At 37.9% G+C, this 12,983-nt stretch overlaps 1 protein-coding gene across 7 annotated transcripts in view; it reads left to right on the forward strand.

Annotated features, from left to right (window-relative positions):
• The window catches only part of Fife (regulating synaptic membrane exocytosis protein fife), a 402,960-nt gene that overhangs the window by 254,989 nt on the left and 134,988 nt on the right, over window positions 1-12,983 (forward strand). For all 7 annotated transcript variants that reach the window (XM_073986964.1, XM_073986962.1, XM_073986961.1 and 4 more), the window contains exon 11: window positions 9,189-9,313. In XM_073986964.1, coding sequence (XP_073843065.1) covers window positions 9,189-9,313 — 125 coding nt within the window. The remainder of the gene's footprint in view (window positions 1-9,188; window positions 9,314-12,983) is intronic.

A 12,983-nucleotide genomic window follows, 5' to 3' on the forward strand; every position in this document is an offset into this window, starting at 1 on the left:
TGATGTCAAATGGAATAATTTGATGAGGCTCATATATTTCAAACCGATAAGGATTTTGATTTACCCTACAATGCAAAATTCTTGCTCTTGACACGCACAACCTCTTGATTTTAAGCGACTTCTGGATTTTATTTTTATTTTTATTTGAAGAAGATCGTAGATTTTTGAGAATATTCCCACAAAGGCTCTACTGAAAAGTCTTGTCGATTTTTAGGAAAATTTTCACAGAAGCTTCTACAAAGGCATTGACTTTATGGCATTATAACATACGGTCACACCAAGACACCGAGATTTTAAAGAATATTTTCACAGAGAATCCCACAAAGACACTTGTATGTTTAAGAATATTTTTGTAAAGGCCCCAGGATTTTTCAAATCACTTTTTTACAAAGGATACAACAAAGCCCCTTGGATGTGTATTTGTACTTTCACATAAGAATATTTTCACAGAGGCTCCTTAAAGGATCATAGATTTTTAAAAATATGTTTACAGAGGTTCCGGGGCATTTAAGAATATTTTCAAAGATGTTTCTCTAAAAGCTCCTGTATTTTAAAAACTTTTTACAGATGCTCCTGAATTCTAACGAATATTTTAGCAAAAACTTCGTGGTTTTTCAAATAATTTTCGTAGATGGTCCTCCTGCATTTTTAAAAATATTTTCACAGAGCCTCTTAGAGCGCTCTCGGATTTTTAAGAATGTTTTAAAAGCTTACGAATTTTTAGGATTTTTTATAAATAAGGTCCTACAAGGCTCGCGAATTTTTAAGAATATCTTTCAGGGGTGTCAAAGGCCACACAACAAATATAAAGGAATTTTAGAAAAGCTCTGGGGTTTTAATTATATTTCCACAGAGGCTGCTCTAAAAGCTCATAGATTTTTAAAAATATTTTTACAGGCGCTCCTGGATTTTTACGAAAACTGTGGCAGAGGCTCCGTGGTTTCTAAAAATATGTTCGCGGACAGTTCTACAAAGACTCCTACATTGTAAAAAATATTTTTACAGGGGTTCCTAGACCGCTACTGAATTTTTAAGAATATTTTAATAGAGGCTCTTGAATTTTTTTAAAATATTTAAACAGGGCCTTTACAAACGCTCATAGATTTTCAGGGATATTTTCACAGAGGCTCCTTCAAAGGCTCATGGATTTTGGGCCCTACAATGATTGCTGCATTTTTATACCCTCAGCATTTATGCTAACGAGGGTATATACACTATTATACGGGCAAAATGTGCCTTTCCGAAATAATGGTTTTGGACCCCAAGTATGTTTGGACGAAATGTGTTTCAGACATTTTGGAGTTCATTTAGCCATGTCTGTCCGTCTGTCTGGCTGCTTGGTGCGCACGATAACTCTCGTACGGATCAGTCGATTCGGTCCAAAATTTGGCTTTCGTAATATTAGGTCCAAACTTAGTTTAAGTTCAAAGATGGATTATATCGGTCCACTCCTTCTTGTTCGGAGAAATTGTGCGCACGATAACTCTTGAAGGGATTAACCGAATTGGTCCATACTTTGCGCATGGTGAAATTTCTAACAGACTTCGATAAGGTTCCAATATGGTCTCAAACGTTGCACTCCTTCGGGCACCCCACACAAAATTTCGGAAAAGTTCAGTTTAGGACCTGCTCTCGAATCGCTTTGATTTTTGTTGTAACAATTTGTATTCACTATCCCCAATACGACGGTACAAGTTTCATCAGGGGCAAGTCCATACTTCCTGAGAAAATTCGCCTGAAAGGTGAAAAAACCCTATGACACCGCGTGTAGTGGTTAGAGCGCAAGAAACCATTCGAACGGATCTGCCGATTCGGTCCAAAAGTTGGCCTTCGTAATATTTTGTCCAAGCTTTGTTTAAGTTCGAAGATAAACCATATCGGTCCACTCCTTCAGGTACATCCCCCACAAAAGCTCAAAAATGTTCGGACAAATTGTGGGCACTCTTAATGGGAGTGATGGGTCCATACTTTACACATCCTAATATATCTACCAGATATGGATCAGGTTCAAATATGGACTATGTTTGTCCACTCCTTCGGGTATCTCCACACAAAATTTCGGATAAGTTCACTTTAAAACCTGCTCTCGAATCACTTTGATTTTTGTGGAAGCAACTTGCATTCGCATACGACGGTAAACGTTTTTTTTTCATATACAAGTCCATACTTCTTGAGAAAACAGCCCGAAAGGTGTAAAAAACCCCTATGACACCATATGTAGAGGGTGGAGAGCACGATAACTCTCGAACTGATCAAACGATTTGGTCCAAAATTTGGCCTTCGTCATATTTTGTCCAAACTTAGTTTCAGTTCCTAGATGGGCAGTACCGATCCACAATTTAAGGTACTTCCCCCTAATATTTAAAAAATGTCACTAAAATGGTTTTAAAGCAGATCAAAACAGTTCCCTGCAATCTTTCATTCATTACGTCAGAACTTCATTACGTCAGATTTTACTCTTTCTTTCAATCTCTGTGCACCACTGTGCAGAAATCTGCAAACCAGGAGTATGCGAAATTTTTCACATAACATTATAAAATTGCTATGATATTGAATTTCATTTATTTTCAAATAACCTTCTTTAATGGTAGTAAAAAGATCGAGTGTCCACAAAATAAAGAAACCATGCAGGTTTAGGATTAAATTCAATCCCAAAGCAATATGGGGTGCAAGTTGTACAAAATCTTTTATGTGGTACTTACCTTTCTTCATGTGAAATTTACTTTTATGCTTTGATATTCATGAAACAATCAAATTCTAATGAAGAAATCAACATGTGAATGAAAGAGTTTGTCCACAAAGAAATTCGTGGAAGGAAATTTTATAGTAACAAACTCTTTCACATATAAATTTTAAATTAAAATGAAGCCAACATATTCAATTGAAATAAGAAGCCAATTACTTTAAGATTACAAATTATTACGAATTGGCATTGAAGTAAGAATTAAAGCGGCTCTGTTGCGTGAGCTAGCTGTATGCGGATTAAGATATCTTTTGAAATGCTTTTCTCACATAATATCCTCACCTACAAGTCTATGTAAGAGTACACATGTGTATATTCAGGAGAACGTCTAAAATCAAGACATTAAAATGCTGGCCGATGTTCAAAAACCCCACTTTAATTTCGCTGATTTAATTTAACACAAAAAATATATGTAACACAAAAAATTACAAACCTGTCATTTATATTGTCAATTAGTGTTTGTCTATCAAGTATATGAAGCAACGGCCTAAAGAATAAAAAAAGTTTGACGTTACCGCCGTCTCCATCAGTTAAATATTTTACATTAATCTTGTAAATGAAAACTTATTTGTATCTAACCTTGACCTTCCAGTTATCACATTACATGAAATTTTATGTAAAAGTATAAAAGAAATTTGTTGATGGCAGAGTATCCAGTTATAATGGTTGAAACAGAGAAAAAAACTTTCTCTACAAATGCCATGGCTTCGTTGTAAGCCGTATGGTAAACTTCAAATTGAAGTTCACAAATTTATTTTAAGAAGAAAACGTAACAAAGCGCTTTCCATTCATCGGTGTCTTCAGTTGGTTGAGCTATGATAACAGTTTTGTTTTTGGCCAAAAACTCAAGCACACGCATGGATGTGTTAGTTGGTGCGTTCTAATAGTGCAAATTCCTCAATTCTGTGCGTTTCTGACGAATTGATTCGAGCAAACGGCGCATTAAAATAGAAACAGAACCAAATTATATGGGGGAACGCCGGCGGAATTGCGAAGAGGCTCTGACATTCCCTTATAAATTGGCATTTGTTTCTACCTTTACTTCACACTACCGCCCGCTCTTGTGGCAAAAATTCTTGATGCACCACGTCATAGCAGTCGAAGAAAACAGTGAGCAGTATCTTCACATTTTACCGAACTTGACGTGTTTTTTTCTGTCTTGGATCTTGTGGACGTTTCCACTAGGATGATAAGGGTTTGGTTTCAATGTCATTGCCATACACCAATGATTCGTCACCAGTTATGACCTCTTTGGAGTGTCGGTGACAGTGTTCAACAGCTCCTCAGCGATGTGCATGAGACGTTGTTATACCCTCAGCCTTTAGGCTAGAAAGGGTATATGAGGAAAAGTCAACATTTTTTAACATTCCATTTGAAAAAAAAAATTAAAACATTTTTTGAAGCTACATGAAAGATTTTTGGTACATGGGTTGAGAAAAAATTCCCCTTCTCAAATTTGTTCGAAATACTAATTTTGGTTATTGCGCGCAAAAGTTATAGCGGTTTCAATTCTGATTATAAGAAAAAAATCTTATAAAAACGCTATACATTATATTGAGAAACAGTGTTAATTTATGGCTTCCTACATACTACTTATATGTTTACTGAGGTCCCAAAACTTTATTGAAGAAGTTGTAAATTTTCGCGGAAGTTATAGCAAAGACAAAAAAATATATTGAGGGAATTTATAAAATTTTGTAAGAGAAAATATTTTTTCAAATTTATTTTGTGAGTTAGATGAAGAAATTGTAGGAAAATTAGGTCAGAGTTATTCTTCTATTTCAGTTAAATTTCACGCAAAAAATCAAATTTTTTATTCTAATCACTTCTCGAGTACACGCTAACATCTAGCGGAGGATATGGGTAACGTTCAAATAAATGTTGGGTTCCTTTGAATGGGGTATAATCTTCAAATAAAACTGTATCGGGTAATGTTCATTTTGAAATGTTTGTCAATCGCAAAATCGTCAAAATCACTTGATGCGGTTTATCAATACGGCGAATTCTTCTCTTTTTATTTGTACACATATGCCAGGATTTACTTTGGGGGCTAAGATGTAGCATCGGTGGCAAAGTACCCCTCAGTAATGTTGGCGACATTTCCTGGTGTCTTAGACACGCCGTTCGGACTCGGCGATACACAGTAGGTCCCATATCATTGAGCTAATATGAATCGGGGTGCACTCATTGATTTGAGAAAAGTCTCCCATGTCCCTTATGGGATGTTTGTGGAACAATTATATTATAAATATCTGGTCAATGCTGGACTTGCCAGGTCTAAAGCCACATTGGTATGGTCCAATTATTTCGTTGACCATTGGCTTTAGTCGTTCGCACAATATCCCTGACACTATCTTATAGGCAATAGAGAGAAGACTTATCCCCCTATAGTTGGAGCATACGGTCTTATCTCCTTTCTTGTGGACGGGACACAGGATGCTCAGGTTCCAATAGTCGGGTACGCGTTCTTCCTGCCAGATGGTGCTAACTAGGTGATGCATACACCTCCGGTTTTAAACAGCTCGGCTGGTAAACCATCGGCTCCTGCTGCTTTATTATTCTTCAGCCGGTTGATTGCTGTTTTTACCTCATCTTGGCCGGGTGGTATACATTCTATACCATGTTCTGGGATTGGATCTGTGGTATCATCGTCTTCGCTACCAGCAGATTGGAAAAATGTTCCTTCCATATCCTGAGCACACTATCTGTATCTGTTACCAGATTACCTTGTTGGTCTCTACAGGAGGATGTGCCTGTACCAAAGCCATCTGTTTGATGTTTCACTCTTTGGTAGAATTTTCAGACTTCATTCTGGCTCCTGTACATCTCGATTTTTTCACACTCCCGCTTTTCCATTTCTCTCTTTTTCTTGCGAAAAAGACGTTTCTTTTCTCTCCTTTTTTCCCTATATCTCTCTCGTGCGCTACGCGTTGCTACTGATTGTAAAGTAGCACTATATGCCGCATTTTTCTCTTCGGTAGCAACACGACACTCCTGGTCATACCGTGAATTCCTTTGTGGAGGTCTCTGGAATCCAAGTATGGATTTTGCTGCTGTTTGCATGGAGTGGGCAATATTTTGCCATCGTGTTGTTGTGTTATCGGGACAGGGAGTGCTCTCATTAAGCAATTGGGCTAGTTGAGTGGAATATGCTGTGGCTATCTGTTGTAATTGCAGCCTATCGATGTCCAACTTCCGCGTTGTGCCTGTTCGTGCTTTATTTACAACGTTTAGACGGGTACGTACCTTTGTTGTAACAAGGTAGTGGTCCGAATCAATGTTTCCGCCTCGGAACGATCGTACATCCAACACGCTCGATGAATGTCTTCCATCTATTACAACATGATCAATTTTATTACTTGTTCTTTGATCTGGAGACAGCCAGGTGCCCTTATGAATATCGAGATGATTAAATCTGGTACTGCTAACTACCATGTTTTTTGCAGCTGCAAAGTCTATCAGCCTCATACCATTGTCAGATGTTTCACTGTGGAGACTGAATTTCCCGACTGTTGGGCCAAAGATATTCTCCTTTCCAATTTTAGCATTAAAATCGCCTAGAATGATTTTAATGTCATGGGCAGGGCAACGGTCATATGTTTCTTCTAAGCGCTCGTAAAATATATCTTTGGTCTGTTCGTCCTTTTCTTCAGTGGGAGCATGAGCGCAAATAAAGCTGATGTTGAAGAATTTAGCTTTTATACGAATTGCAGCCAGTCTTTCATTCACTGGGGTGAAGCTGGATACCAGATGTTTTAGTCTCCGACTAACTACAAATCCGCAACCAAACTCATGCTTTACGTCATGGCAGCTATAATACAGTGCGTCACCTTTAGGTGTTGTTATGACGCCTTTCCCAATCCATCGTATTTCCTCTATGGCATTAATATCGGCCTTGTACTTTTCAAGTACGTCTGCCAATGCGAAGACTGCACCTTCTCTATAAAGAGTGCGAACATTCCAGGTGCAGATTCGCATATCATGGTCCTTAAAACGTTTGCGCGGTTCGTCAACTTTAGAGGGGTTTGTTTTTCTTTTCTTTCGTTTTTTCATAGTAGGATGTTTTTTTTAGGGGAGGGTTACTAACCCGACGCCCAAACCCATGTTTTTAACGTTCTTATGAGTGAACGCGCGGCACATGTTAGCTCACTACCTTTAACGGGTGTTAACGACAGTTCCCCAGGTGACACCACGGGGAGGTCAGTGTCCACTTGAGGTGAAAGAGGGACCAAGACAAACCCCGTGCTTTGCCATGTTAAAACCGGTCAGGACCGTTCCTTGGTACCTTCCCTACTATTAAGAAATGTTTCAATATGTCCACCTTCAATCCGAATTTGGAAGTTAGCAGGGGATATGTTCTAATTAATTCAAAACTCAAATCTTGCTCAAATTTGCCACAGTTAAAATAAAGTTGATTTTTCTATTTTAAGATGGAGAACTTTTATATAAATACATGTTGTGACTGTAGGAAGTATCAAATTGAAATATAACGGTAATACCCACATCTATCAACCGATTTTCCTTAAAATATAATTTTTAAGGGTTTCAGAGTGTATGTATGTATCACTTTTTTGAATATAGGTCCGGTAACAGTAGAGTTAGATTTTAGATATTTTGGGGATTTTAGCGTCACTTTATTACCGATTCAGCTGAAATTTGGTATTTAAACCTCTTGGAAGGTATGAATGAAGGTATGTTCAATGAATTTTGGCAGTTTTTGGTCCATAAAACGTAAGAATTGCTGTTATTACACACTTATTATAAATAATAATCAATGCCAATACAAAATGGACGTTGAAATAGTTTTGGCCAGAAAATTTAGATTTGAGACCATAGTGCAGTGTGAATTGTAAACTTTCTAAACGCCCCCATTCATTTTAAATCTACTACGAAAACTACTCAATTTTATTGTACAAAGCTGTTTTCAAATTCAAATGAACTCAATGTTATTGCTGCCAGCTTCGTGTGATATGCAATCATCAGAATGTTTCAGATTTGTCCAAAAAGACTTGGGGCAACTATTCATTCCAAGATTCCTTTTAATTTCCGGACTTGCAAAATATTTGAGCAATTGCAATTGTGTGGGCGAAGCGTAATGATGCGGAAGTAAATGTTTGCAGTAACAATTAGTGTTGCAATAATGAATGCATTTCGGATTTCATTACCTAAAAGTAGGCAATTCCGTAGTGACAATATGTTCAGTAATGATGAGACATTGAACACGTTGTCGTAGTGGACATTAACTAGAAAATTTAAAGTATGTGAAATCAAATGGAGATTCTTTTGAAGAGAATTTAAAATGTCAAAATTTTTTGTTAAAAATGTAAGTGTGTTTCGTTCGAAATAAATTTATTGGTTGAACGTTTCTTTGCATCAGTCACTCCCTTCAAGAGTTATCGTGCGCATAGTTTTTCCGAAGATTTTTGAATTTTTGTGAGGGAGGTATCTGAAGAAGTGGGCCGACATGGTTTATCTTCGAACTTAGACTATGTTTGGACAAAAAATTACGAATGCCAAATTTTAGCAGATCCGTTCGAGATTTATCTTGCGCTCCAACCACTACACACGGTGTCATATTTAAACTTCATCTAAGTCCGGTAGAACTTTCACGATGTGCAAAGTGTGGGCCAAATCGTTTACTCCCTTCAAGAGTTATCGTGCGCACAAATTTTCCGAACATTTTCAAACTTTTGTGGGGGAGGTACCGGAAGGAGTGGACCGATATAACCCATCTTCGAACTTAAACTAAGTTTGGGCAAAATATTACGAAAGCCAAATTTTGAACCGAATCGGTTGCTCCGTTCGAGAGTTATCGTGCGCACCAGCCAGCCAGAGAGACGGACGGACAGACAGACAGACGGACGGACATGGCTAAATCAACTCCAAATTGTCTGAAACACATTTCGTCCAAACATACCCGTACTTGGGGTCTAAAACCATTATTTCGATGAGGCACATTTAGCCCGTATGAAAGTGTATATACCCTCGTTAGCATAAATGCTGAGGGTATAAAAATACTGCTGAATTTGCTTATAGACTTCCAACAGCTTCGGTCTTCTACGATACTTCGAGTTCTAACACCAAATTTTGAGATATCCTGGCATTCCCTAATTCGTCTAAAAGTTCGCCACTGCCATCCTCGGTTAACTTAACTACAAGTGACAACATTATAAGAGTCATTAAATTGAAAATGTTTTGTGATGTCTCTTTTTTCTTTTTTAATTTTCATGTTCATTACCATTTATTGCGACTGATTCAATCTGGATTTTTCTTTGGAACAATCGTAACCATCATCATCATCATCGTCAACAACACCAATGGCGTTATTGAACAACACTACCAACAACGACAACGTAATGACATTGTCACAATCAAAATGTTATTTCATCCGTGCCACCACCGTTATCCGTGGCCATTGTGTGCCCTGGCTATTTTATGGAAGCAGCTCGTGGCTTTGGTATGCGTGTTGTGGGTGGCAAGACTGGAGCAGATGGTCGACTATTTGCCTATATTGTGTGGACAGTACCCGGAGGTCCAGCTGAGAAAAATGGTCTACAACAAGGCGATAAGGTAATTGAGTTACAATGATTTTTTACACAATACGCGCAAGTAAATGCAATTTCGAATGTTTACTCACTTTCAATGGAGGAATAGTGGGTGGATGGGGGTCATTTCCACACACACACACACACACAATGTTTGAGAATGTTGTTCAGCGTTTATTTACTTGCATACATACATACATATTTATGCACATCGCTATAAGAATAAGTTAAGCCATGTCTAAAATGATAAAACTTAAGTTATTTAAGAAAATGGAAATTACGTTATATCAAGGCAAATATATCCTTCAGAAACAAAAGGCATGAAGAACAATTATGTATACCATTTTGGTGGTAAAAGGGGGTTTCCCGATATTTCGGGAAGTATGGTCTTCTCCACTCCACTATAAAATATTAAGTATAAAACATAAAATATACAATATAAAATAAAAAAAACATAAAATATTAAACATAAACTTTTGATACTTAGGATAAAATTTAAAATATAAAATAGTAAATAGAAAATATAAAATATAAAAAAATTCACTTTGGCAGTTATGTTGAGATGTGTGTTTACTTATTATTTTTAAAGTAAGCCCAGCTTAATCTCATATTTGTTGTTTTCAAATTTAAAAAAAAACGACACGTTTTTAAAGTGGGGGTAGTCACAATTGATTTACTTTAGGGAAAGGCAGAGAATAGTAGTTTCGTCCAACGCCACTTGGACTCATCAGTTCTCTTAGTTCTTTCTATTGAAGCAAAGAACTCTTCCCCAATTTTATGGCGACTCGAGCTCAAGAATATATGTGACCGACGAATTCGTTTAAATGCGAATTCAACAGAAACATTCAAAAACTCTCATAGCCGCATATTATCTCACCCCTACACATTAACAGCGAGCCACATTTTTTGAGGTATTTTAATTAAGGGCCCTTCCAAAGAGAAAGTGTGCTTCTTTAAACCCTTCCAAAAGGAAAGGGTACTTCATTAGACCCTTTCAAAAGGAAAGGGTACTTCTATACACCCTTTCCAGAGGAAAGGGTTATTCTTTAGACCCTTTCAAAGGGAAAGGGTACTTTTATACACCCTTTCCAGAGGAAAGGGCACTTTTATACACCCTTTCCAGAGGAAAGGGTTCTTCTATAGACCCGCTCCAATGGAAGCGGTGCTTCTATAGACCCTTTCCAGAGGAAAGGGTGCTTCTATAGACCCTTTCCAGAGAAAAGGGTGCTTCTATAGACCATTTCCAAAGAAAAGGGTGCTTCTATAGACCCTTTCCAGAGGAAATGGTGCTTCTTTAGACTCTTTCCAGAGGAAATGATGCTTCTATAGACTCTTTCCAAATGAAAGAGTGCTTCTATAGACCCTTTCCAGAGGAAAAGGTACTTCTGAAGACCCTTTCTAGAGGAAAAGTTGCTTCTATAGTCCCTTTCCATAGGAAAGGGTGCTTCTATAGACCCTTTCCAGAAGAAAGGGTGCTACTATAGACCCTCTTCCAGAGGCAAGGGTGCTTCTATAGACCCTTTCTGGAGGAAAAGATACTTCTATAGACCCTTCCAAAAGGAAAGGGTACTTCTATACAGCCTTTCCAGAGGAAAGGGTTCTTCTATAGACCCTTCCAAACGGAAAGAGTGCTTCTATAAAGCCTTTCCAGAGAAAAGGGTGCTTCTATAGACTCTTTCCAGAGGAAAAGGTACTTCTATAGACCCTTTCCAGAGGAAAAGGTACTTCTATAGACCCTTTCTAGAGGAAAGGGTGCTTCTATAGACCCTTTCTAGAGGAAAGGGTGCTTCTATAGACCCTTTCTAGAGGAAAGGGTGCTTCTATAGACACTTTCTAGAGGAAAGGGTGCTTCTATAGACCCTTTCTAGAGGAAAGGGTGCTTCTATAGACCCTTTCTAGAGGAAAGGGTGCTTCTATAGACCCTTTCTAGAGGAAAGGGTGCTTCTATAGACCAATTCTAGAGGAAAGGGTGCTTCTATAGACCAATTCTAAAGGAAAGGGTGCTTCTATAGACCAATTCTAGAGGAAAGCGTGCTTCTATAGACCCTTTCTAGAGGAAAGGGTGCTTCTAAAGATCCTTTCTAGAGGAAAGGGTGCTTCTAAAGATCCTTTCCAGAAAAAAAACCCTCTTCAAAGAAATGGATGCTTCTATAGACCCTTTCCAGAGGAAAAGCTACTTCTGTTGACCCTTTACAAAGGAAAGGTTGCTTCTATAGACCCTTTACAAAGGAAAGGGTGCTTCTATAGACCCTTTACAAAGGAAAGGGTGCTTCTATAGACCCTTTACAAAGGAAAGGGTGCTTCTATAGACCCTTTACAAAGGAAAGGGTGCTTCTATAGACCTTTTCCTTGTAAAAAATTGTCGCCTAGGACTACGTTTCCAAATGAACTTACTACAACATTCTGAATAAAGAAAGGATTTTGTTGGAAAGGTAGAAAACGTCCTCTCGTTCACATAAAACCAATGGTACAATACCAGAACAAAACCCAGGACCTTATGTCCAATTTTACAGATTTAGCCCTACTTATTCGGCCAGCACCTATGGTATTACATGTATAAACATGTCATACATTTTAAGTGGGATTTTTCATAACCATTCTGATCTAATCCCAACAGTTCATTCAATGTCAGTCAGTGGTTTTAAAAAATCAATGTCGGATTTTTTATGCGATTTTAAGATTGCCTAAGTTTGGGCACAATCGGAATATGTTAACATGTTCCACTCGGACCTCAAAGTTTCCATGGGCCCTATATATAAATAACTAGCGGACCCGGCGAACTTCGTCTCGCTATTAAGGAATAAAATTTCATACAAAAACTCAATTTTCGATTTTTCCAATTTTCCGACTTTTCCAGAGAGATTTTCCAAAATTTTCTTCCGTAAAGACCTTCTCCTCGAAAATACGAATAACTGACAAAAAATTTTACAGAAATCGGCCTAGCCGTTCTGATTTTATGAATTACTATACATTTTTTACACCATTTTTATATATATAGAAGAAGATATTAAAATCCGACCCGATTTTCAAAATTTTTTGTAGGATTACATGTTCAGCGACAGGAATGAAATGGTAAAATATTTTCAGCGATTGGACAATAAATGTGGTCTGTAGAGCGATTTTGTGAAAATTCGCCTTTGGCTCCATACAAATTACTATGGAAACTTTGAGGCCCCAGTGGCACGTGTTAATATATTCCACTTTAGGGGGGTGCCGCATAAAAAAATCCGACATCAATGTTTTCCCTTTGAGTAAAAAGCAGTCTAATCAGTATAGTACTATTTACTTACTTACTTAGTTGGCCCATTACAGAACATTTGTTCCATAGACCGAACTAAGAAAAGATCTCCATTCCTCTCTGTTTTTCGCTTGACTTTTTGGAATACCGCGCCTTTTCATTTCTTCATCCACTTGTATGCTCCATCGAAGCTTAAGCCTGCCGATTCTGCGTGCACCGCCATGTGGGATGTATTCATACGCCTTTTTAGCGGGTTCATCATCGCTCATTCTAATAATATGGCCTAGCCAACGCAATCCCTGCATCTCGATACGTTTAACTATATTCATGTCTTTGTATAGCTGATATAGCTCGTGGTTCATACGACGTCGATATTCACCGTCAACGCAAATCGTCTCGTAGATACTTCGAAGAATTTTCCTCTTAAACACACCAAGCACTGCCTTATCTGCTTGCG

Source organism: Musca autumnalis, unplaced genomic scaffold (assembly GCF_047663935.1).
Source record: "Musca autumnalis isolate F117 unplaced genomic scaffold, ASM4766393v1 scaffold_4, whole genome shotgun sequence".
NCBI lineage: Eukaryota > Metazoa > Arthropoda > Insecta > Diptera > Muscidae > Musca > Musca autumnalis.